The 27528-nt window shown below is 44.5% G+C and overlaps 2 protein-coding genes across 5 annotated transcripts in view; one reads left to right on the top strand and one right to left on the bottom strand.

The window, feature by feature from the left end:
• Positions 1–27528, top strand: part of LOC127413334 (mitochondrial nicotinamide adenine dinucleotide transporter SLC25A51-like) — a 207697-nt gene that overhangs the window by 99321 nt on the left and 80848 nt on the right. The window lies entirely within an intron of this gene.
• LOC127413313 (zinc-binding protein A33-like) overlaps positions 1–27528 on the bottom strand; it is a 54528-nt gene that overhangs the window by 9634 nt on the left and 17366 nt on the right. The window contains exons 1-4 of one of the 4 annotated variants that reach the window (XM_051650338.1): positions 7177–7328; positions 4980–5147; positions 447–542; positions 98–328 (exon numbers count right to left, since the gene is read on the bottom strand). In XM_051650338.1, coding sequence (XP_051506298.1) covers positions 98–328; positions 447–542; positions 4980–5147; positions 7177–7200 — 519 coding nt within the window. In that variant the 5' untranslated portion in view covers positions 7201–7328. Of the gene's footprint in view, positions 1–97; positions 329–446; positions 543–4979; positions 6733–7176; positions 7329–27528 lie in introns of those variants that run through there. The other 3 variants (XM_051650337.1, XM_051650340.1, XM_051650336.1) reach the window with 3 other exon arrangements.

Genomic DNA, 27528 nt, shown 5'->3' with positions numbered 1-27528 from the left:
CCCTGACCAAATAGCAATAATCAATCATCATTGCCTAAGAAAGCATGACTAAGTAGTGCACATTCTTTTAGAAAGTATGATGAATAGCTGGACTTACCAACAGGAATGAGATATTGTTGGATTGTATCTCTTCTTCAGTGGCTCTGATTCTTTCCTCAAGAGAGGAGAGTTCGCAGTTAATCAACAGAATTTGCTCATATAATATTTTCCTTTTCTGCTCCTCTTCTTCTCTCAGAGTGGCTAACCTGGCTGTCTCTTCATCTCGTAAAAACTGGTGAAGCTGATTAAATTCCTCCTTAATACATGCCTCTGTTTGCTGGGCTTGATTCTGTAACAGATGAAGTTTCTATAACATGTTAAAATATTGTTTATACACACACACACACACACACACACACACATCATAAAATGTTGAACCTTAATAGGATTATCAACTGTTCTTTTACCTTGATGTGTTTTGCTCTTTGATTACAGATGACTTTCTCATTCTTTAAGACTTTGAGCTTCTCTTTCAAAGGCTTCATGTTTGTTTTCAGCACCTCCTGAAAAGAAAGTTGAAAAGCGAGAACATTTTTGGAAAACATCTCAAAAGATCGTTTTAAATTGATTGAAAAAAATATATATATATATATATATTTTTAATCTTTTCAAATATAATTCAGCCAGCCTGATTGCATGCAATTTACATGAATGTAATTGCACTAAAAAGCTTGTAAATGTAGTTGGTTATGTAATGCAAATGTTAAAATTAGGGCTGTGGATTTCATGCCTAAATTCAGCGCACCAAAAATAAACCTCCAATTAATAGACTGTAATAAGGAATATTCCTACCATCTGAGGAATTCAGGCTTAAAGGGATAGTTCACCCAAAAATGAAAATTCTCTCATTATTCACTTACCCTGATGCCATCCCAGATATTATGACTTTCATATCTGGGATGGCATCAGGGTAAGTGAATAATGAGAGAATTTTCATTTTTTAGGTGAAATATTCTTTTAAAGTACTACCAGATATTTTTAGCAAAGGGCTATAAGCAAAACTCCAGCTGTATAGGCACGAATTAACATTTGTTGAACATCTTCAAAAGATCAGATTTACAAACATTCTAAATCATAAACGTCTCAAAGACATCTGCTGAATGTTGTATTGACATCCGAGACACTTATTGACATACGTCTTATAGACGTATTGCAGATGAGCAAACAACCTAAAAAATTGGTCTTCCAGATGTAAATGTAATGGTAGCCAGCTGATAGGTAGCTGTGCAGTGTGTAAACGTCACTCCCCTGACCTCAAGAGGCGCACTAGCGACTGACACTAGAGGCTATGGCTTTTAAACTCCTCGTTAGTACACCCACTTCCTATGCCAGAGGTTTGAGGTTCAAATCCCGCTCGGAGCGGTTTGAGTAGGACCGTTTACATAAACACACACATCAAATAGACATCTGGGTGATGTACGTGTGCTATCAGGGTACCTACAAGTACACCTATCCAAACACACCCACCATCAATAACTAAGCAAGTTTAATTTGTGCAAATAAACAGGTCTATTTATTTAAAAGCATAAATGTTAAAAATGTAAAACTATCAAGTTTAGCACAGCACAGGTATATCTACTTCAGAAGTACAAAAAAGAAAGAAAACAATTTTTAAAACAAACAAACACATATCACATGCACAAATTAATAAATATATTTAATGAAGTTATGTGGATATGAATAAGAAAGAATTTAATTACTAGATTAAGGTACTGTATGGTAGGCTACAGTAGATGATATTTACACTTGCTGTAAATAGTGACATATGCTATTTGCACACTGGTGTATAATAAAACAGTATATAATGTAACAACATCAGTGTATGTGTATGTTTGTAGTAAAAGAAACGTACTGTGTCACGTAATGGTACCTCGTCACCGCGGTCTTTAAATGTGGAGCACGGCTTTAGAGCAGTCTCTTCAGGTCCAGAAAATGGGTAATTGTGTCGCTGGCATGACCCTCACTTTCAGCCAGCCCGTGAAATGCCGAGCCACTGGAAAAAGCCACCAACCATGCGTTCCAGTCTGTTCCAGCACTCCCCAATGTTTAGTGAGCCCCCCGATCATGACGAGAACACTGCATTTAGGCTACTTTCACTGATATCACACTCCCCTTTCGACGCTTTCTTTACACCTTTTGTGTTCATTTTTATTTAAAATAAATGACTTTCTAATGTCATGTAGAGCCACTGTCCGTCTTCACTTACATGGATTGATAAGGGGAGAATAGTGAAATTGGCAAAAGGTGGACTTAAACCTGGATAACACGCAACTAACCAGCTGTCTTACTAACATCGCCACATCAGATCTTAGACTGAGGAAGGTCAAATTCACATACTTATCTCTCCATGTCTTTTCTTTGAAGCGTATGCAATAATTTTTAGTTTGATAGGTTCCATCGGATTATTGGCATGCATATAGCCAGGCTGTGTGCCCAGTAATACTTACGCTTATTGCAAATAATTATTTGGCTATACTGAACCCATGGTGGGGGGCCCCTGGTGGCCATGAGGGCCATATGCAGCTGCATATGTCGCTTAATAGGCAGGGCCAGCACTAAGTGCCTCCCTGGATATGGTGCACCTGGACACATGCACAATTGCCCATATGGTTAATCCGGCCCTGCGCACGTCACTTTGGAGTGCCGTCTTTGCGCTGCTGCATTACCACGGAGCGATTACTGCTGTTTAAACTTGATTTATTGATAGTTTCATAATAAAACATAATAATTCAAGATGCTCAGTTAAATATGTAAGAATTATGGTTTCATGAAATTCAGAATGGTGGAAGGATGACAGAGATACAGGTGTTGCTCCCTCTGACTTTCACTCTGCATCCTTGTCACATGGAGATCAGTGAAATAACAACTGGAGTACTGCCTTAACATAAACTATGGTAACAGACTGAATTAGATTGGTTTCTCTGTATCCACAGTTTTCCTGATCAACCACAGGGCAGCGCTATGATGATTCTAATTGCCTGTTTTCTGTTTCTGGTCTCGAGATGCAATGTAAAACTTAATGAAAAAAGCAATCTAGACGGAGAAAAACAACTATTTACAGTAAGTGTTATTTGGAGTAAAAATGATTTTCAGGCTCAACATGTGTAGTTGTTGGCTGTCATAAGAACTAAGAGTAGTTAATGGCTACGTTCACACCGCAGCTGAATGTGGCCCAGATCTAATATTTTGCTCAAATCTGATTTTTTTGTTAGGTTGTTCACATGACATTTTAAATGTAGCCCATATCAGACACTGGTCTGAAGAGCCAACACACCTAAACTGACCCGCATGCGTGTAGCACTCCTTGAGCATGCGTATAACATACTCAGGCATGTTCATCATTATAGTATGAATAATGAATTAAATTATAATACAAATTTAATTATCCATTTTTAACGCAAATAGGACACTATCTGATAATATGTCCGCGAGTGATGGAGAAAGACCGTTGTTGGTTAAAGTATTTTTATGTAGTCATTTGCCTTCGTATGGTGGAATTTAAATAATAATCGAAGTTCATAAAATTGAAAGACAGCAGGAAAAACAGCATAACATATATGTAAGGTAAGAAGAGTTATCTTTATTTCATTTTTCCAACTGTGTTTTCTGAGCGAGTGACATGACCAAAGAGCGCCATTATATAAATCTACATCTGTATCTTTTCATACGAATCGCTGAACCCAACTGTTGAAGCCTATACTTTTGTTTTCTTTCCTTAAAAAGAAACTGAATGCATTAACTAGACAGATATGACTCACACTTAAAAGTTTATATATATTACAGGCGTATATATGCTGGAAATCAAGCATGTAAATGACTAATATTTGAGGTAGATTCATGTAAAAGTCACATTAAATTTGACCTGGCTGTTCACACCGAAAAAACATTGGAAAAAAATCAGATGCGTATCCGATTTATTTCCACATATGAAAGTAGCCCAGATCGGATTTGAAAATGTCCGATTCAAAGCACTTTTGGCTGTTCACACGATCATCCATTTAACAGATCTGTGTCACATGTGAGTGAAAAAATCTGATTTGGGCCACATTCAGCTGCAGTGTGAACGTAGCCAATGATAAGAATATATGCAGATGTGGGTGAAAACACTGGAGACGGGAAATTGAAAACAGGCGAATCATCGTTCAGGAAAAAGATGGATAAGAATCTCTACCCTGCTTTTCCAGAGGTGAGAAGCTACCGTCAAAAACAAATAGAAACGGAAAGGGCTTCACTACAAAATAAAAGCTTCCACCAAAATAACAGCTAAATTTAAATAAAAACTAAGACAGAAAAATATATCACTACTGTATATGTAATATTCACTGTAATAATATTAATACTAGTAAATCAATAATAACTATTATATTTAAGCAATATCTCACATCTGTGATGCTCTGTTGTGCAGCACTTTGACAAAAATAATTGTGCTGTGAGGTTCTATATAAAAGCACTTCTTTGATAAAAACATTGCAATATTATGTTGAAAATAATTGCTCTATTTTCAATTGATTAAAGTTTTAATTAACTTATTTAGACACCATTTTGATGATCAAATTCAAATAAACTTTTGAATATGGAATTCAGAAAACATGGAACTTGTGATAATTAAACATGCACAGATGCTTCTGTTCATGAAAAAGAACCAGCCCCTTCATCTAGCCCCAGTCTCCCATCTCAGCAATAATAACTTTATGTAATATATAAGCTACAGTATAATAACTGCTGATAGAAGTGTAAGATTTCTTCTGTGTATGTGAAGTTTTAAATTGCTTATATGTTTCTATATTTATAGATACCGTTAATTATGAATTATCAAGACAATAAAGGGAGTGAATTTATATGTGCTATTTTCTCTTAAAAATATTAGAACTACACAGAAAAAATAACATGTACATGCAACATGCTTGCATTTCGCAGCATATATAATGAGAAATCTGTACCTTGAGACTCCCTGCTGCCTCATCCAGAAGTCTGCATGTGTGATTGATATGCATATCCATATTAACACACATCCTGCATGCAAGATGTTTATCCTCTAGACAGAAGAGCTCAAGTTTCTCTCCATGGAGACTGCAGAATAACTCCACAGATGCCTTCTCATTTCTCTCCTGTAAGAAGATTTCACACAGGTTCTTCAGAGCAAGGTTGTATGGAGGCTTTTCCATGCAGAAATGTGTCCGGCATACAGGGCATATCTGTGAGTCGTTGTGCTCCCAGTACTGCTCCAGACAGACTAAACAAAAGCTATGGGAACACAGCAGAAGAACTGGATCTCTGAAGATATCACGGCAAACAGGACAGGTAAGGTTCTCCTCAAAGTGAGTAGGCTGAAACTCCATTTATTTTATGGTTTACAGTGTACTGTTACAATAATTACTGTCTACCCCCCCTGGCGTGTGACAACGTGCTTTAATGCTCTCTTGAGTGTAGCAGAGAGATTCAAATACAGCTTTACTTACTTACACAGAGTTGTGATGTCACACACACAAAACAAGTTATTCTGGTGCATAGGGTTTCATATTCGAGTTAGTGCACGTATTTAATAAAAAAAAAATGTTTGTTTGCGTTTTTCCTCGGAAATGCCAGCATCAAGCATTCCAAGTTTATCTGTTTCCTTTTCCATTATTTACCTGATAAGCCAACCTAGCTGGGCTTCATTTGAAACAGGAACAAAAGATTTATTTTTTATTTGGTCAATTTCAAGATAAAAGTTGAAAACAGTTTCCAGGTTAAAAATGGACATATGTTCCATGGAAAGACTTTATTGGTGGATTTTGTTGCACTTTACTTGCGTGATTCAACAGTTGGCACAAATTATCCAGTTTTGGCTTTTCCCTGTAGGTTAACAGTTATGATCTATGAAGTTGTGAAATATGAAAAGTATAGGTAAACCAGTTCAAAAATGCAATATATCTATCCACTTGACAGATGTTAAAAATAAAGCAGTGTAACTGCATGTAGTGTGTGTGTTGGGGTGGGGTGTCCAATGTAACAGGCAAAAGCATGAGCTTATATGCAAATTATATTAACAATACATAACAGTATGTTAACAGAAGGTGGAATCTCTCACACAGTGAGCTGTTTTTTTTACACACCATGATGAAACATCAACTTTTAACACTTAATGCAAATTTCACAAACCCAAAAATGTTTCATTTATAAGCTTTGTCCTTATTTAGTGTTTAGAAATACAAGGCATATCTGTGAGTCTGTGTGCTCCCAGTACTGCTCCAGACAGACTAAACAAAAGCTATGGGAACACAGCAGAAGAACTGGATCTCTGAAGATATCGCGGCAAACAGGACAGGTAAGGTTCTCCTCAAAGTGAGTAGGCTGAAACTCCATTTATTTTATGGTTTACAGTGTACTGTTACAGTAATTATTGTCTACCCCCCGTGGCGTGTGAGAATGTGCTTTAATGCTGTCGAGTGTAGCAGAGAGATTAAAATACAGCTGAGATGTGATGTCACACACACACACACAAAACAAGTTATGCTGGTGCATACGGTTTCCTAAGAATGGCAAATCCATTTGAGTGCAAGTATTTGTTTACAAAATTTTTTCTTGAGTGTTAGGTTTATGTTTTTCCTTGGAAATACCAGCATCAAGCATTCCAAGTTTATCTGTTTCCTGAAGTTGGGCTTCGTTGGAAATAGGAACAAAAGATTTCTTTTTTATTTGATCAATTTCAAGATAAAAGTTGAAAACACAGTTTTCAGGTAAAACAAATTGACATATGTCATAGTTTTAGAGTTGTATGTTTATTATATGTGTATGTGTGTATATATATATAACAAATATATATATATCATTTTTATTTGATTTATTTATTTATTTTATTCTCTCTCTCTCTCTGTGTGTGTGTGTACTTATGTAAGACCACTGGGATGTTCGTTTGGTTAAAGTCACAATTAGGGGAAGAAATTGTGTAAATCCCTAACACAAAGGGCTCAGTGATGTCATACAATGGCAGTTTATGGTGACCACCTCTTCAAGCATCAAAAGAATTCAAAAGTGTAATTCAGAAGTCTAATAAATTATTCCATGAGACTCATGATTGTTTTGAAAGCATACAATAAGGTTTGGTGAGAAACACACCGAAATCTAATATATTGTTTAGTAAAATTATTCACTGACCGTTAATCTCCTGTGCGCGTTCATGATAGGGCACGAGAGCAACTGTGACGAGGCAGGCGAGGAATGAGGATCTAAACGCAGCTTTATTAACAAAAGGATAAACAAAGAAACTCAGAATATAAAAAACAAAACATGGAAAACCAAGCACAGAACATGACAACAGATGTAAAGACTGACAAACTAACCAAGGGAAACAAGGGCTTAAATACACAAGAGAAGACAAGGAAAACCTGGAGAAAAAATCAGGGAACGAGGAACACCTGGGAAACAATCAGGAGAAAACCAATCATAAAATGAAACTACCAAAGGACAAAGGCACTGGGGGTGGAGCCGTGGAAGGCTCTGGGGGTGGAGCCATAGAAGGCAGATCCGTGAAAGGCGAAGCTGTGGAAGGTGGAGCCATGGGAGACTCTGGGGACGGAGTCTACTGAACGTTATTTAAAAGATGTTTTTTCAATGTTTTGTCTGCGGAACGATCCAAAAACACTTAAAACTGCAGTAAATCAAATCAAAATCAAATCACTTTTATTGTCAGACAACCATATACACAAGTGCAATAGTGTGTGAAATTCTTTGGTGCAGTTCCAAGCAACATAGCAGTCGTGAAATTGATGAGACATATACCAATTTACAATAAACATCAGATTAACACAAAACAATTAAAGTCTAATATACACATAATTACACACAACACAATATACAAATAATAACATACACTGTACAGTATACAATACACAAAATACAATAAAAAAGTATATATAGTATATATAGAATGTACAGTAGGTTGTATTGTACTGTATTGACATTCAGGCTGTCGGTTGATAGTAAGTTGTTAAGAGAGAATATAATATAATAATAATATAATTTATGACAGTCCGGTGAGATATAAGAGTAAGAGTAATAAAGTGCAGTGCTGATGTATTTTGGTCATGGGAGATCAAGAGTTCAAAAGTCTAATTTCTTGGGGGAAGAAGCTATCATGAAGTCGGCTGGTGCGGGTCCTGATGCTGCGGTACCGCCTGCCTGATGGTAGCAGTGAGAACATCCCATGGCTCGGGTGGCTGGAGTCTCTGATGATCCTCCGAGCTTTTTTCACATACCGCCTGGTATATATGTCCTGGAGGGAGGGAAGCTCACCTCCGATGATGTGTTTGGCAGTTCGCACCACCCTTTGCAGTGCTTTGCGGTTGTGGGTGGTGCTATTGCCGTACCAGGCGGAGATGCAGCCAGTCAGGATGCTCTCTACAGTGCAGGTGTAGAACCATGTGAGGATGTGGCAGTTCATTCCAAACTTCCTCAGCCATCTCAGGAAGAAGAGGCGCTGATGAGCCTTCTTCACAACGGCTTCAGTGTGGATGGACCATGTGAGTTCCTCAGTGATGTGGACACCCAGGAACTTGAAGCTGCTGACTCTCTCCACTGGTGCTTCATTGATGGTGATGGGACTGTGTTCTCTGTCTTTTCTTCTGAAGTCCACCACAAGCTCCTTTGTCTTACTGATGTTGAGGGAGAGGTTGTGCTCCTGACACCAGTGTGTCAGAGTGTGTACCTCCTCTCTGTTGGCTGTTTCATCATTGTCAGTGATTAGACCTACCACCATCGTATCATCAGCAAACTTTATGATGGCATTGGAGCTATGTGTTGTTACACAGTCATGTGTGTACAGAGAAAACAAGAGTGGACTGAGAACACAGCCCTGCGGGGCTCCACTGTTGAGGGTCAGTGATGAGGAGATGTTGCTGCCCATTCTAACCACCTGGTGTCTGGTGACAGGAAGTCCAGGATCCAGCTGCACAGCGAGCTGTTTAAGCCCAGAGCCCGGAGTTTCTCATCAAGCTTGGAGGGCACTATGGTGTTGAATGCTGAGCTGTAGTCTACAAACAGCATTCTCACATAAGTGTTCTTTTTTTCCAGGTGGGAGAGAGCAGTGTGCATTTTAGATGCAATGGCATCATCAGTGGAGCGGTTGTTGCGGTAAGCAAACTGCAATGGGTCAAGTGAGAGAGGCAGCACAGAGCAGATGTAATCTCTGATTAGTCTCTCAAAGCATTTGCTGATGATGAGGGTCAGAGCAACAGGACACCAGTCATTTAAGCAAGTGATTTTGGATTGCTTTGGAACAGGCACAATGGTGGATGTTTTGAAGCATGTGGGGACTACAGACAAAGAGAGGGAAAGATTGAAAATGTCCTTAAAAACACCAGCTAGTTGGTTTGCGCACGCTCTGATGACGCGGCCCGGAATGCCGTCTGGACCCGCGGCTTTGCAGATATTCACCTGACGGAAGGATCGGGTTACATCCGCTACAGAGATGGAGAGTGAACTAACCTCTGTAGCTTCGGCCGCGAGAGCTGTCTCCGCGAGGGTGGTGTTATTTCCCTCAAAACGAGCATAAAAAGTATTTAGCTCAACCGGGAGAGAGGCAGCAGTGTTCATGGCAGAGTTTTTATTCCTTTTAAAGTCCGTGATGATATTAATTCCCTGCCACATGCTTCTAGAGTTGGTGGTGTTAAACTGTCCTTCAATCTTGTTCCTGTACTGGCGTTTTGCTGTTCTGATTTCGGAGTGCATAACTGGCTTGTTTATGCTTCTCCGCATTCCCGGAATTAAAAGCGGAGGTCCGCACATTAAGTGCTACGCAAACATCGCTATTAATCCATGGCTTCTGGTTCGGATAGATCCGTATTGTTTTGGTCGGAACGACGTCAGGGGACGCTATCAGCGTAAAGCTCGATGTCGTCATCAGAGGCTGACCGGAACATCTCCCAGTTCGTGTGATCAAAACAGTCTTGTAGCGTAGAGTCTGATTGGTCCGACCAGCACTGAATCGTTCTGAGGGCAGGTGCTTCCTGTTTCAGTTTCTTCCTGTAAGCGGGCAGAAACAGAATGGAGGAGTGGTCCGATTTGCCAAATGGTGGGCTGGGGAGGGATTTGTAGCCATCCCGGAAGGGAGAGTAGCAATGGTCCAAAACCCGGTCCCCTCGTGTGTTAAAACTAATGTGTTGGTGGTATTTTGGTGCGACTGATTTGAAACTGGCTTTGTTAAAGTCCCCGGTCACAATGAATGCGGTCTCAGGGTGCGCAGTTTCCTGTTTGCTTATAATCCCATACAGTTCCTTGAGTGCCCGGTCTGATGTACACAGCTGTGATAATGACCGCTGTGAATTCCCTCGGTAGCCAGAATGGTCGACACAGAAGCATGAGAAATTCCAGATCAGGGGAGCAGAAAGACTTGATAGAATGTACATTTCTCTGATCACACCAGGATTTGTTGATCATAAAACATACACCACCACCTCTGCTTTTACGAGAAGTCTTTCGCTCTGTCCGCTTGGTGCACGGAGAACCCCGCGGGTTCAAAGGCTGAGTCTGGAATCTCCGCAGACATCCAAGTTTCTGTAAGGCAGATAATGCAGCAGTCCCTCGTCTCTCATTGGAAAGAGATCCATGCTTTCAGCTCGCAGAGCTTGTTATCCAGAGACTGAACATTTGCCAGTAGAATACTGGGTAGCGGGGGTCGATTTGGCGGTGTCTTACTCTGATGAGAGTAAAATCCTCCTGCATTTCCACGGCCGGGCAGCCCAGACAAAGGGCTCCGCTGCCGTGTTTGTAAACAGCGGGTCGGCATTGAGGAATTTGAAGTCCGGTTTACGGTGTGTAATTGCTGAACCAACGTCCAAAATTGTTTGTCTGTTGTAGACAATAAGGCAGACAACATCCAAGACAAAAAACATAAGAATTGTAAACAAAACAAACAAAGCACTACCATGTTGTGTCGGAGCTCGCAACGCAGCAACCATACTCGGCACCATCTTGAGTCACCAGTATAACCCATTGAGGACCGTAAGTCTATCTCTTACAGCCTTGTTCTCATTCCCGTCAAAAATCAAAGATGCTATGAATGAGGTCTATACGCAACATACGCAAGTAGTGTATGGCACGAGATCCACCAGGGGGCCCCAGTGCTGTTGAAGACGTTATAAGTAGCCAGTTCTGGTGTCAACCACTCTACGTTCTGTGGATATTATTATTTCTGGATTGTGCATTTCAGTTCACAGTTTTGACCAAGTGTGCGGTCGCACTACTTCTTCTCTGTGTCTGAATAGGCGGAGCTGTAGATCTATCCACCCTTAGATAAAATTAACCATTATTTTTTGTTGTTCCAGTCAAAATTTGCACTGCAAAAAAGTCTATGACAGCTGTAACTAATTAATTCTGGCAAGTGACCATGGTATAAGTGGGATAATCCACGGCTAGATGTGCATTAAATGATTTTAAATGCACAATGTGGAGGCGAAGAGTGAAGTGGAGGTTGATTGCCTCCATGAAGTGCATTTAAAATAGTTTAACATACAACTAGCCGTGGATTATCCCGGCCATACCACAGTCATTAGCTGTGGATTATCCATTACATATATAACATGAATCAATAAATGTAATATCAACTGTAGATGCCAAAGAGAGGGTTGGGGAGTTATTTTAATTATTACATTTCCATTTTGGACATGCGCTAGGTAAAATGAGATGCGTAACGTAGATAGACATGGCTACTACATGTCAAAAAAAGAAAGAAAACTCGCCAGAAAAGTGAAACGAGTATACGTTTTCCATTAAAAAGGTATACTTTCATCACATTTAAAAGTCTTACATTATCATTAGAAAGCTCATACTCCAGTTGTCCAGCTCCAGTATTAGACCACTGTTTTATGACACATCGAAAGTAATTTTTTGCAAACCTGTGCAATCATACAAGTTCTGCTGAATAGGCTGTCATGTCAATGCTTCAGTAAACAATAGACCCAATCCATTACAAATGTTTGTCCGAAGTGTACATATGCTGATATGTTTACTTAAGATTTCTTGAGAAAAAATATTTGTAATATTTTCTGGTCAGTTCTGCGGTTGTAAAAGCATTAAATGGTGATAATTTTTAGAAAGCTAGATGACGCTAGAGTGTTATTTATGGCGAGCATTTAGCTGTCAATCAAAATTTGATTAAACTGATTTCATTGATCATTTGTTTTACATTTAAATTAAAGTCTTCATTCATTTACTCTTGTTCATTATTTTATTGTTTCATTGTTTGCAAAAATGCCCTTACTATGGACTGTTACTGTGTTAGGCCATTTTAAATGAAAGAATCAAATTGTTTTATTATTTGCTTTCAGGGACAAATCTCAAGTTCATCAGTAAGACCTGCATTACCGCACCAGCGAGACACTGGGAATGTACAGCTAGCTAAAGCAGACACAAGTGAAAACCCCTAATGTAGAGAGAGAGAGAGCAGAATATCTCCACACGGTAAGAGATCCAAAACAGAGACGGATCCTCACCAAATGCAGACTCAGCGATCACAGTCTGGCCATAGAAAAAGGCAGACACAGACAGACATGAACGAGTCTGTGCTCACTGTGACACTGGTAAGGTCGAGACAGAGACACACTTTCTCCTTCACTGTGAGAAATTTACAGAGGTGAGAGAGAAATACTTTGACAAACATTTTTCCAGTTCAGCAGAAACAGATCAGATGCAGGTGTAACTATGGGAGGACAATCATGCATCAGTTGCAGCAAAATTTATTTTTGAGCTGTACACCCTCAGAAACCAATCACTGCCTTAATGTACTTCAGTCACAGTCATTTTTTATTTAATTACATTTTTTTCTTATGTTCATAATGTCTTGTTACAGATTTTCTCATTTGCTAAGACACGCTTAATGAAACCGGGATCCGCTTGATCTTTATCATCACCTTCTTAGCACAGCAGAAGTCTTCTCTTGCAAATGTCTTAACACTTTTTAATTTGTTTCACGCATGTTTCACACCCTTTGTCAAAACAGTTACCACAGATCTCATTGAAAGACCCCAAACTCTATTGGATTAACTGTGTTGAACAAAAGGAAAACGTCAAGGTTACTGGTGTAACCTCCGTTCCCTGATGGAGGGAATGAGACGTTGGTGTCGATGTAGTGACACTAGGGGTCACTCTTGGGAGCCCGAGACACCTCTGGTCTTTGATAAAAGGCCAATGAAAATTGGCAAGTGGTATTTGCATGCCACTCCCCCGAACATATGGGGATAAAAGGAGCTGGTATGCAACCACTCATTCAGGTTTTACGCTGAGGAGCCGATATAAGGTCCGGCCATTTCAGCAGGTAGTTCAGCGTTGTGGCAGGAGGGACCAACGTCTCGTTCTCTCCATCAGGGAATGGAGGTTACACCAGTAACCATGACGTTCCCTATCTGTCACTCACTCGACGTTGGTGTCGATGTAGTGACACTAGGGGTCCCTATACAAAACGCCACAAGGCTGAACTGTGTTACGTGAACTGGCGGTGTGTGGTGGGCAGACTTGCTGTGTGCCTCATAGCCAGCACACCAGGTCGACACGTAACCTCCCCCAACACAGTTATGAGTGTCGAACGGCCCCTTTTGGGGACAAGTCGACTACCCAAAGATAGAGACGGGCTTAACCAAGTCGTGGCCTCTTTTCCCCTTCTCTTTTTCCACTCCCTAAAAAAAAGAAGACTGGGCCGCCAGGTCTAGTCGGGGAGGACACCGTGGAGACCACACCTCGCCCCAGAGAAGGGGGGATATTTAAGTGGAAAAATATGTCACATGGTCTTTCCAACCATGTGGAGAGCCTTCAAGGTAGATCCTGCCCAATGGGGGAGGAGTTACTACAACATGGAGACTGGGGCAGAGGGGCTCTGCCCAAGGAAGACGCAGTTTGCCAGCAGGGAAACGAATTAGCTATAGATCACATATAAGATATAGATCACATGGGGTTAGCCTTACAGGGAACCGCCACATGCGGAGCACCTACGCCAGAACCGGGCTCTTAGTTAGCGCGTGTACTGGGCCGGCAGTGAGTCTCTCCGAAAACTCGACTGCCACAGGGCTCGGAGGAAGTCAACCAGGAACAAGTTTTGTGAACACTACTGGGAATTAACAGCGCACGTCTTCAGCTCAAAAGGAGGTGGAAGGCGCTATGTGCAAGCAATACACCTGGCCAGCTATCCCGGGCTTATCCGCTTAAGTTGCATGCCACTACCTGGGACGAAACCGGTTCCACCCGGAGGTTGTAGAACCTTGCAAAGGTGTTGGGTGTTGCCCAGCCTGCTGCTCTACAAATGTCTGTTAGAGAGGCGCCTCTGGCCAGGGCCCAAGAAGCCGCGACACCACAGGTAGAATAGGCTCGTAGCCCTACCAGGGGCGGCATATTTTGGGCGAGATATGCCATAGATATGGCATTAACAAGCCAGTGGGCGATCCTCTGCTTGGAGACAGCACTTTCTTTCCGCTGTGCACCAAAGCAGACAAAGAGCTGCTCAGAGAGTCTAAAGTTCTGCGTGCGATACAAATAGATGCGCAAAGCATGCACCGGACACAGCAGCGCCAGGGCTGGGTCTGCCTCCTCCTGGGGCAGCGCTTGCAGGTTCACCACCTGGTCCCTAAAAGGAGTGGTGGGAACCTTGGCACATAGCCCGGTCGGGGTCTCAGGATCACGTGAGAATAGCCCGGACCGAACTCCAGGCATGTTTCGCTGACAGAGAACGCTTGCAGGTCACCTACCCTCTTGATGGAAGTGAGCGCAGTCAGGAGGGCAGTCTTCAGGGAGACTGACTGCAAAGGCTCAAAGGGGGCTCTCTGTAGGCTCTGAAGAACTACGGAGAGATCCCATGAGGGAACGAGGGGCGGTCTGGAGGGATTCAGCCTCCTGGCGCCTCTTAGGAACCTGATGATCAGGTCGTGCTTCCCTAAGGACTTACCGTCAACTGCGTCGTGGTGTGCTGCTATGGCAGCAACGTACACCTTCAAGGTGGAAGGGGACAGCCTCCCTTCCAACCTCTCCTGCAGGAAGGAAAGCACTGATCTGACTGCGCATCTCTGGGGGTCTTCGTGTCGAGAAGAACACCACTTAGCGAACAGACGCCACTTAAAGGCATACAGGCGCCTCGTAGAGGGGGCCCTAGCCTGAGTGATTGTGTCTACCACCGCAGGTGGTAGGCCACCTAGGTCTTCCACGTCCCGTCCAGGGACCAGACATGGAGATTCCAGAGATCTGGGCGCAGGTGCCATGGGGTGCCCCGTCCCTGAGAAAGAAGGTCCTTCCTCAGGGGAATTTGCCAGGGGGGAGCTGTCGCAAGGAGCGTGAGGTCCGAGAACCATGTCTGAGTGGGCCAGTAGGGTGCTACCAGGACGACCTGCTCCTCGTCCTCCCTGACCTTGCACAGAGTCTGTGCAAGTAGACTCACTGGGGGAAACGCGTATTTGCGAATTCCAGGGGGCCAGCTGTGTGCCAGCGCGTCTATGCCAAGGGGAGCCTCGGTGAGCGCGTACCAGAGCGGGCAGTGGGAGGATTCTTGGGAGGCGAACAGGTCCACCTGTGCCTGACCAAATCGACTCCAAATCAGCTGGACCACCTGAGGGTGGAGTCTCCACTGTCCCCTGTGGGAAACCTGCTGTGACAGTGCATCCGCTGTAGCGTTGAGGTTGCCCGGGATATGAGTGGCTCGCAGCGACTTGAGGTGCTGCTGACTCCGGAGGAGGAGACTGCGGGCGAGTTGTGACATAGAGCGGGAGCGCAGACCACCTTGGCGGTTGACATATGCTACCGCTGCCGTGCTGTCTGTCCGAACTAGCACGTGCTTGTCCTGGATCAACGGCCGGAACCTCCGCAGGGCGAGCAGAATTGCCAGTAACTCGAGGCAGTTGATGTGCCAACGCAGCCTTGGACCCGTCCAGAGGCCGGTGGCTGCATGCCCATTGTAAACAGCACCCCAGCCCATTTTGGAGGCGTCTGTCATGACCACGACACGCCTGGAGACCAGTTCTAGGGGAACACCTGCTCGTAGAAACGAGAGGTCGGTCCAAGGGCTGAAAAGACGGTGACAGACCGACGTAATGGCCACGCGGTGTGTCCCGTGGCGCCATGCCCATCTCGGGACTCGAGTCTGGAGCCAGTGCTGAAGCGGCCTTATATGCATCAACCCGAGCGGGGTGGCCACCGCCGAGAATGCCATATGCCCCAGGAGCCTCTGAAAAAGTTTCAGTGGAACTGCTGTTTTCTGTTTGAATGCCTTCAAACAGGCCAGCACCGACTGGGCGCGCTCGTTCGTAAGGTGTGCCGTCAGGGAGACTGAGTCCAACTCCAAACTGAGAAAAGAGATGCTCTGAAATGGGAGGAGCTTGCTCTTTTCCCAGTTGACCTGAAGCCCTAGTCGGCTGAGGTGCGAGAGCACCAGGTTCCAGTGTGCGCATAACATGTTTCGAGAGTGAGCTAAGATTAGCCAGTCGTCGAGATAGTTGAGAATGTGAATGCCCACCTCCCTTAACGGGGCAAGGGCAGCCTCTGCGATCTTCGTAAAGACGCAAGGAGACAGGGACAGGCCGAAAGGGAGGACTTTGTACTGATACGCCTGACCCTCGAACGCGAACCGCAAGAAGGGTCTGTGTCGAGGAAGGATCGAGACTTGAAAGGACGCGTCCTTCAGGTCTACCGCCGCGAACCAATCTTGATGCCGGACGCTCGCTAAAATGCATCTTTGCGTCAGCATCTTGAACGGGAGTCTGTGTAAAGCCCGGTTCAGTACTTGCAGGTCCAAGATTGGCCGCAACCCAACGCCTTTCTTTGGTACGATGAAGTAGGGGCTGTAAAACCCTTTCTTCATCTCGGCTGGAGGGACAGGTTCTATCGCGCCCTTCTGTAGGAGGGTAGCGATTTCTGCGCGCAGGGTAACAGAGTTTTCGCCCTTGCTGAAGGTGAAGTGAATACCGCTGAACCTGGGCGGGCGCCTTGTGAACTGAATTGCGTAGCCGAGTCGGATGGTCCGGATCAACCACCGCGATGGATTGGGAAGCGCAAGCCATGCGTCCAAATTCCGTGCGAGGGGGACCAAGGGGACAATGTCGTCGGACGTACCGGCAGGTGGGGCCTCGCGGCGAGGTGGAGCGTGAGGTGCCACAGCACGTCGTGGCAGTGCTGAGTCTAGGGACATCGAAGCACTTACCTGGCTCCTTGTGACCACCCACGGAACAGCCTAGGACGGGGGAGGAAGAGGCCTGTCCTCGCAACCCGTGGAGGCTATCATATCGGGGGTTGATCTGTGCCACAGCTGGGCGCTCAGGGGCGGAAAGGGCACCGCTGGAGCGCCAATCCTGCAAGATAAAGCCTGTGGACGGTAGTCGTGGTGACGACCGTACACACCTGGTATATGACCCAGGGAGGAAGGAAGCCGCTCTTTTGCTGAACTGTTGGGTACCGCAGCCACTTGGGCGTGTGGCGAAATCAAACAAAAAGGCAACAAAAGATTTTCCACCCGGCCCTCCACTGGGGGATGGAGTGGTCTTTCTACCAGATCCACGTGAGTGGGTTTCCTCGTCCCTGGGTTGCCCGTCTCAGGGGCGCTTCTAAGACCTCCGTGGGTTCTTCGGTGCCGGCTGTGAGACAGGTGGCGTCGGCTTCCTGCAGTGGGCTCCACGCCGGGGCTGGGCCGGAGGGGCGGGCTGCGGCAGAGCCGGTACAGTCACCGCAGGGGGACGCCCTTGGCGACGAGCAGATGGGGTGCGGGGTCTTGAGCCGCGCCGGGGCAGGATGTGCCGGATTGCTTCCGTCTGCTGCTTTACCGTCGAGAACTGCTGGGCAAAGTCCTCAACGGTGTCACCAAATAGGCCCGCCTGGGAAATGGGGGCAGCAAGGAACCGTGTCTTGTCGGCCTCGCCCATCTCGACCAGGTTGAGCCACAGGTGGCACTCCTGGACCACTAGTGTGGCCATCGTCCGCCCGAGAGACCGCGCCATGACCTTCGTCGCCCGGAGGGTGAGGTCGGTCACCGAGCGCAGTTCCTGCATCAAATCTGGGGTGGAACTACCCTCGTGCAGTTCTTTCAGTGCCTTGGCATGGTGGACCTGCAGGAGAGCCATGGCGTGCAGGGCAGAGGCGGCTTGTCCAGCAGCGCTGTAGGCCTTGGCCGTCAGGGACGACGTGAGCCTACAGGGCTTGGACAGGAGCTTAGGGCATCCACGCCAGGTGGTGGCGCTCTGCGGGCATAAGTGCACTGCGAGCGCCTTATCCACCGGGGGAATCGCCGTATAGCCCCTGGCCGCCCCGCCATCGAGGGTAGTGAGAGCGGTGGAACTGCGGAGTCGGTGTCGGGCAGTAAAAGGTGCCTCCAACGACTTCGTCAGCTCCTCATGCACCTCTGGGAAGAATGGCACTGGAGCGGGGCGCGGCTGGTTTGAGCGGCGGCGCGAGCCCAGAAACCAATCATCAAGCCGCGAGGGTTCAGGGGAGAGTGGAGGGTTCCACTCTAGCCCAACGCTCGCGGCCGCCCAGGAAAGCATGTCCGTCATTTCGGCATCGGCCTGTAACTGGGCGATCGTCCCCGAAGGGGGAAGCCCAGCTGAGGCTTCTGCGTCCGACTGGACAAGCCCACTCTCCGATGCTGCGCTCGAGAGCTCATCATCTTCGCGGGCCTCGAACAAGAAGCCAGACTCGCCGTGCGACGAGCCGGCGAACTCATCCGGAAGCCCAATTAGGGCAGACGAGCGTGCTGGGGAATGGGAGGTCCGCGGGGGGATACCCGGCGGAGGCGATCCCATTGAGGTCCCCAAATCGCCCCCAGCGCTAGCTGCGCTGACCTCATACCCATAGGTTAGAGGACCAAGGCGGGGAGCCGCTGGGGTGGCTTGCTTCCTTACGAAAGCAAGCCGCGACCGCAACGTTGCCATGGTCATGTTCTCACAGTGAGAACATGAACCATTCATAAACGCTGCCTCCGTGTGGGTCATGCCCAGACACGAAAGACAGCGATCATGACCATCCGAAGTTGAGAGAAAACGACCGCAACCAGGAATAACACACGAACGGAAAGGCATCTTTAGAAAGACACGTCTTTAAAAAGACGTTCCGTGTGTGCGCTCTTTTAGAGAAATATACTCTTTTAGAGGGGAAAAAACGCTCTTTCAGAAAATATACTCTCTAGTTTTTCTGCCGAAGCGCCCAGGGGCGTTCTCTGCAGTGCACCAGTGCAGAGGAGGGAGAAGCCGCTGAAATGCGCAGTCAGATCCAGCAGAGGTGAATGAACAGTGCTATTCAGCTCAATGAGCATGACCGTTCGGCTCCGAAGAGAAAATCTGAATGAGTGGTTGCATACCAGCTCCTTTTATACCCGTATGTTCGGGGGAGTGGCATGCAAATACCACTCGCCAATTTTCATTGGCCTTTTATCAAAGACCAGAGGTGTCTCTGGCTCCCAAGAGTGACCCTTAGTGTCACTACATCGACACCAACGTCGAGTGAGTGACAGATAGGGAACATATATTCACAGCTGATAGAAAGTACTTGCATAATTATGAATCTCTAATGCACCTGTGTGAAATTCGTTTGAACAACTCTTCAATCAGCAATCAGTCCTCAGCCATCTCTAAAAGATGCCACATCTGTGTTGCTATTTGCAAGCATGGAAGGAGAGTAAGAGGCCATGGCAGAGAGACCTGAGGAAGAGGAGTTTGCATGTGTGGTGGAGGAGCCGCAGCAAGAGGGGAAAATAGAGCTCAAGTTTCAAATGAAATTCGGGCAACAGTTATTGACCATGTCATCAATCATGGCTTGTCCTTTAGAGAGGCTGGACAAAGGGTCCAGCCATTCTGAGTCGGAGCACTATGGCATCTATTGTCAGGCTTTTTCGGAATGAGAACAGGCAAGTCACAATGTTACTGTATACCACTGTGTATTTCAGCTTTACTGTATCGCCCTGTTGGCAGAACAAACTGTGTCTACAGTAATGCAGATGTTTCATCAACCCCATTTATGTGACTGTCATAATGTAAATTTTGACATGCTTTTTGCTTTTACTTTTATAGAATCCACACACTGGTGGCAGAGGAAAGACCTTTAGTGTTGAATAGGAGGCTGCCATTGTAGATATGGTCGTGGCAAACCATGCAATCAGACTGCGTGAAATCCAGGCAACAGTAATTGCAGATCAGGGAGCATTTAGAAATATCAACTGTGTGAGTTTGGCAACTATTGATCGAGTCCTTAAACAAAACCATGTCTCTGACAAGAAACTCTGACATCGTGAAGGAGGTAAGATTCCAGTATGTGCAGGTACGGATTTGTTATTGTAATGCCTTGTTATACCATACAGTTACATGCAACTGGAATAATTTGCTTTATGAATTTGCTTTTTTTCCCTTAGAGAATTATGAGCTTTAAGCTGAAGCGGCACATCACAAATTCATTTATGTGGATGAAGCCGGCTTCAACTTCTGTAAAGTGAGGAGATGCGGGAGGAACATCATTGGGCAGAGGGCCACTGTTACAGTGCCAGGTCAGAGGGGCGCCAGTATCACCATGTGTGCTGCCATCTCCAATGATGGTGTCCTTTGCCACATACCAACTATCGGCCCATACAATACAGAACGCCTCATCACATGTCTTGATTCACTGAATGAAAGACTGGTTCCACCCAAAGTTCCACAATGTTGCCTTCCACCACTCTCACCTTGTGAATGAAAGGTTTGCAGCACAGCCCCATATGATGATACAGTTCCTCCCTGCATACTCAGTTGAGGAGTTCTTCTCTGCTTTGAGATGGAAGGTGTATGATCACCGGCCATATGAGCAGATGTCCCTCCTGGAGGCAATGAATGCTGGTTGCCTGGCAATAGGTGCAGAGGACTGCCAGGGATGGATACGCCATGCAAGGAGGTATTTCCCTCGGTGCATTGCAAGGGAAAACATCCAATGTGATGTTGATGAGAACCTGTGGCAAAATCGTCAGGAACGAATGGACTAAATGTGAAGTTCTGAGTATTTCAACTCTATTTTGTTTTTTAGATATTTCCACCCATACGTTTCCTTTGGTTGTGTATGTTTTTTTTTTTTTTGTTTGTTTTTTTTTTTTAACCGTATTCAGCATTTCTGAGTTTGAAAAGTGTCATATTTCATATTGATAGCTGTATTTTGTATTTTGTTGTCCATTGTGTAATGATTGATTGAAAGAATATATACATTTGACCACAAGTTGTGGTGTTTGATGGAAATATTTGCTTTTGTTGCATGTTTTTAATGTTTCGTGAGTGTTAGAGAATTTTGCAAACAAAATTAGTCATTTTGGCCAGTGAGCTTCAGTTTTAGCCTGTGTGTTAACTGTTTTGAAAATGTGATGTCAGTGTGGACAAATGTGTTTAAGCAATCGAGAAAAACTTTAAATGCATATTTTTATATTGTTTATAGTTGTAATTTTTTTTTCATTACTTTATTTTACAAAATTTTGCTTAAAGGTTGCATGACGTGTAAGTGAGGCCGATTAGGGTGAAATACATTGAAAAGCTTGCACATTTACATTGTGCTTGCGCTCACTACATAAAAAATCTTGGAGTGGGGAAAAAAGGGGATAAGAGGCCACGACTGGGCTAGCCCGTCTCTATCTTTTGGGAAGTCCACTTGTCCCCAAAGGGCAGTTCGACACTCATAAATGTGTTGGGGGAGGTTACGTGTCAGCCTGGCGCGCTGGCTATGAGGCACACAGTGGTCCGCCCGTCACACACCGCCAGTTCACGTAACACAGTTCAGCCAGTTGTGGCGTTTTTGTATAGGGACCCCTAGTGTCACTACATCGACACAACGTCGAGTGAGTTACAGATAGGGAACATCCTGGTTACTTGTGTAACCTCCGTTCCCTGATGGAGGGAACGAGACTTTGTGTCCCTCCTGCCACAACGCTGAACTACCCACTGAAATGGCCGGACCTTGTCTCGGATCCTTAGCATAAAACCTGAATGAGTGGTTGCATACCAGCTCCTTTTATACCCGTATGTCAGGGGGAGTGGTATGCAAATACCACTCGCCAATTTTCATTGGCCTTTTATCAAAGACCAGAGGTGTCTCGGGCTCCCAAGAGTGACCCCTAGTGTCACTACATCGACACAACGTCTTATTCCCTCCATCAGGGAACAGAGGTTACGCAAGTAACCAGGAAGTTTCCAAACTAGGTTCAGGAGGAGCAATGTCATTTAATCCGACCAGTCACATCATCAGAGTAAGTGTAGGCCTATATAAACAGCCACTTACCTCTACATGGTGTACAGTCTTCCCGCATCCCTCTGCCGGGTGGGGGGTGGATAGCAAGCCACACATGTTTACACTATTCTCTAAACAATGTAAATGCACAAGCTTTTCAATGTAGTGTGTGTAAGCACAATGTAAATGTGCAACCTTTTCAATGTAGTGTGCGCAAGCACAATGTAAATGCACAAGCTTTTCAATGTAGTGTGCGCAAGCACAATGTAAATGCGCAAGCTTTTCCATATGGACTTTCATTAACAAGGTTCGGGAGGAGCAGGTTCATTTAATCTGACCAATCACACTGCCAGAGTTAGTGTATATAAACAGCTGCTTACCTCTACGTGGCATCGAGTCTTCCGGCATTTGGCCAACCCATTGTCCATGAATAGACCCATGCAAGAGACTCAAATCATCGGATACAACTTCGCTGCAAAGAATTTGCCCTCATCAGAACAGATCTCCAGTCTAAATAATCTTGTTATTCAACAGAAGCTGCCGCAGCAGCTCATTTGTTTTTTCAGTATTGAACACTACCACTTTTAGTGTTATTTTTACTCTGTATTTCTTTCTAATCTCTATTCGCTGAAGCAGATTATAGCATTAAGCTGCTTCCACAGACTGGCTGCTTCGGCACTGTATACATGTCAAACAGCTCCCTATGACTGTTCACATGTTCTGTTATCTAAACTTTCCTCCCAGCGCAGTCTGTTGCGTGAAGCTGCTTCCGCGAATGGGCATCGCACCGGCTTTGTGCCACTTGAGCTCTAATACAGCTTTATTTGAACACAAGGGAAACAAAGAATAACTATTTAAATAAATCATCGTTCCAATGCTCCCCAGCGTTTCAGTCTGGTTCATCATTACCTCACCGTGCAGCTCATTTAGGGCGTGCTCCATTCAGCGATTCCGTTTCTCCCAACATGACTATCATGATCATTCTCTGTTCAAAGCACTCTTCGGAATGTGATTTATTTCATTCAGAACACAGGGGCAATCATGCAATAAGCAAACTCCTTCCAAACGACCTCTACTTTAATTACAACATATTTTCAAATCAATGCAGTCAAAGGGGGCTCTCTGTAGACCATAAAGAACTACAGAGAGGTCCCATGAGGGAATGAGGTGTGGTCTGGAGGGGTTCAGCCTCCTGGCGCCTCTTAGGAACCTGATGATCAGGTCGTGCTTCCCTAAGGACTTACCGTCCACTGTGTCGTGGTGTGCTGCTATAGCAGCAACGCACTCCTTCACGGTGGAAAGGGACAGCCGCCCTTCCAAACTCTCCTGCAGGAAGGAAAGCATCTGACTGCGCATCTCTGGGGGTCTTCTCATTAGCGAACAGATGCCACTTAAAGGCATACAGGTGCCTCGCAGATGGGGCCCTAGCCTGAGTGATCGTGTCTACCACCGCAGGTCCCGTCCAGAGGCCAGACATGGAGATTCGAGCGCCGATCCTGCAAGGGCAAACTGGTGGACGGTGGTCGTGATCACGACTGTGCACACTGGGTATGTGACCCAGGGAAGGAGGAAACCGCTCTTTTGCTGAACTGTTGGGTACCGCAGCCACTTGGGCATGCGGCGAAATCAAATAAAAAGGCAACAAATGATTCTCCACCCGGCCCTCCACCAGGGGATGGAGTGGTCTTACTACCAGCTCCAATGCAGTGGGTTTCATCGACCCTAGGTAGCGCGTCTCAGGGGCGCTTTGATGACCTTAGTGGGTTCTTGGTAGCCGGCCATGAGACGGGTGGCGTCTGCTTCCTGTGGTGGGCTCCATGCCGGGGCCAGACCGAAGGGGCTCTTGTCATACACGGACAAGAGTATAATCCTGGTGGCGGCTAAGGAGAAGTGTCGTCTTATCTATAATGAATGTAACATCTTTATCACGTAGGATTTTTTGGTCAAAGTCAGGGAGGTGAGACGGGCATTCAACGATGTGGAATGGTGGAATGTTCTATTGGTATTAGTACTTTATCTGACCATTCTCCCATTAAAATGATTGTTCACCCCCCGTATAGAGATCCACACAGTAGACAGTGGCGATTATACCCATCTTTATTAATTTGCCCTCAATTCATGCAGTATCTTAAACAGCAGTGGAAATATTTTATTGAAACAAATAAATCTCCCGAAATCAGCCTATCCCTTTTTTGGGAGTCTGCAAAAGCCTATTTGAGAGGTGCGATCATATCTTATACTTCAGCCAAAAAAAAAAAAAAAAGAGGCTATTAGAAATCAGGTAGAGCTCGAGAAGAAAATTCAGACTTTGGAGAGAGAATTTAAATTAATACCTTCTAGAGCTCTGTCTCAACAGTTGAGTGCAGCTTGTTCAGCTTTAGACCAGTTATAAACTAAGAAGGCTGAATCTAATTTCTTTGCCAAACATAGACTCTACAAATAAACCAGGACACCTTTTTGCCTGTCTGGCAAGAGGGAGGACAGAGGTTAATGTGATATCATCATTAAAAGATAATTTAGGAGTTAACAGATTTGAAAACAAATATAATAATAAAATTATGAAGGAATTTTATCAAAATCTTTACTCATCAGAATGCCACTCTACAGATGAAAAGAGGAGTTATTTCCTCAATAAGATTGAGCTCCCTTCCCTTACGCTAGAAGAACTGGCAGACCTCTGCAGACCAATTACGGAAGAGAAAGTTCTTAATACCATTAATTTGCTTAGGGGAGGGAGATTCGCCCCCTGGGCCAGATGGTTTCTGCCCGGAATTTTACAAAAAAAATGGGAAGAGACATAGTTAGACTACTCACTGTAATGTTCGCAGAATCATTGAAAAAGGGTCAGTTTCCACCCACTATTAACACAGCAAATACACTATATGGCCAAAAGTTTGTGGACACCCCCTTCAAATTAACGAATTTGGTTACTCCATTAAATTCAGTAAAGAAAAATCTTAATGTTTCTTTATGTAATGGCTTTGGCTTTGTGTGCTTCCAAATGTGTGGCAACTGTTTGGGGATAGCCCTTTTCTGTTCCAGCATGACAATGCCCCTGTGAACAAAGTGAGGTCCATAAAGAAATGGTTTACTGTGTCTGGCTTGGAAGAAATTGACTGGCCTGCACAAAGCCCAGACCTGAACCCCACTGATCACTTTTGGGGTGAACTGGAACAGCAACTGTAAGTCAGGCCCCATCGACCAACATCAGTTCCTGACCTCACTGATAGCCTTGTGTCTGAATGAGAGCAAATCCCTGCAGCCATGTTACTACATACAGTATAGTGGAAAGCCTTCCCAAAAGAGTGGAAGCTGTTATTACAGCAAAGGGGGAAATTGATGTCTAAGATTTTGAAATCAAATGTTCATCAAGCACATATGGTGTCCACAAACTTTTGGCCATATAGTGTATTTTTCTAATTCTTAAAAAGGATAAACCTTAGCTCTAGATGAGGTTATTAGACAACATAAAGGCATAAGAGGCATCTCAATAGGGGGTACTGAGCACAAAACAGCACTGTGTGCAGATGATATTTTGCTGTTCATATTATCCCCTGAATCATCTTTTTCAACAATGCAGTCATTATTTGAAAAAAAAATTTTATTTTTATTTAATCAAATAAATTCAGCAAAAACCAGAGTTAGCATTAATATGATAGATTTGCCATCTTGTATTCTAACCATTTGATACATTATATATATATATATATATATATGTGTGTGTGTATATATATATAAGTCACCGTCTAGTACGAATAGACAGCTCATGCAAATTTGTCAACACTGTCATTAGTTTCAAGAGTTTGGATTTTCATTTGTAGTTCAGGTACATTTAATCCTCATGTTTAATTTTTAGCAATGTTTCTTTTTATTTTATTACAAACAGCATTTTAACACTGGGCATTTAACAACATTAAAATATTTTAATCAGGGCAGTTTTACAATCAATACAATGTAATACATTGTTTCACTCGTTTGTCTTTTTTTAGTGACATTATGCTAATAGCCAACAAGGTGGTGGTACTGCATTGCTTTTTATTCAAGGAACAGTGAAATTATATAGTATGTAGGCTAGTGATTGGAGAAACTAAGCTTTCTGAAACTTCAAATCATGAACAAATTGGGTTGCAAAAAAATTCACTGTTATAAAGTGCTCAAAACACGCACGCTGATGACATCTGCTGGTCACAGGCATGTTAATGCTATGGGAAGACTCAAGTCAAAAGCAGCTACAATGATTCACTGCATTGGAAATTATTTACTGCCCTGTATTTTTCATAGTAATCTACAATATCCTTCATGTACTGTATAAGTTGACCTTTTTATAGTTACTCTTTTTAAACGATTTAAATACCAATCCTAAAACAATACTTTGTTTTGTATAAACAAATGTAAAACATATTTTTATGCTTATACAGACAACAAACATTTGTATATGAAACATGGTGATACCTTGCACACAGTAAGTATGGGACTGGGACTCGCACACAAATGTGAAACACTGAGTTTTTGGTCAAATGCGTTAACCACTAAACTGCAGCACGAAATGGGGTTTACATCATAGAATAAAGAGTGTGCAGGCGTTCCCCTTCTGTCACTCACTCGACGTTGTGTCGATATAGTGACACTAGGGGTCGCTCTTGAGAGCCCCGAACACCTCTATTCTTTTGAGAAAATGCCAATGAGAATTGGCGAGTGGAATTTGCATGCCACTACCCCCGGACATAAGGGTATAAAAGGAGAAGGAATGCCCACTCTCATTCAGATTTTTTTCTTCGGAGCCGAGCGGTTGTACTGTCAGCGAGCTGAATATTACTGCTGTTCCATTCACCTCTTAAGAAGCGTATGCTGTTGGATATACGGCGCATTTCCAGCGGCTTTCTCTCCTTCTGCACAACGAGTGCAGATTTCACCCCTGTATGCTTCGACAGAGCTAAAAGAGTGTATATTCCTGCTAAAGAGTATATTTTCTCTATTAGAGCACACACATTGACATTGAACGTCTTTTTAAAGACGTGTCTTTATAAAAATGCCTTTCTGTCTTTGTGTGATTCCTGGATGCGGCCGTTATCTCTCCACCTCTGACGGCCACGGGCGCTGCCTCACGTGTCTGGGCAGCGATCACACTGAGGCAGCGTTTGTGGATGGTTCATGTTCTCATTGCAAGAATATGACCATGGCAATGTTGCGGTCGCGGCTTTCCTTCTTCCAAAGCGGGAAAGCCACTCAAGCCGCCCCCGTGCTGCACCTTCTACCCACTGGTATGAGGCCGGCCCGTCTGGTGCTGGAGGCGATTTGGGAAGTTCAATGGGCGCGGTCTCG

This window comes from Myxocyprinus asiaticus, chromosome 22 (assembly GCF_019703515.2).
Source record: "Myxocyprinus asiaticus isolate MX2 ecotype Aquarium Trade chromosome 22, UBuf_Myxa_2, whole genome shotgun sequence".
NCBI classification, from domain to species: domain Eukaryota; kingdom Metazoa; phylum Chordata; class Actinopteri; order Cypriniformes; family Catostomidae; genus Myxocyprinus; species Myxocyprinus asiaticus.
The sequence above is the reverse complement of the archived record's forward strand: the minus strand, read 5'-3'. Positions and strand labels throughout refer to the sequence as shown.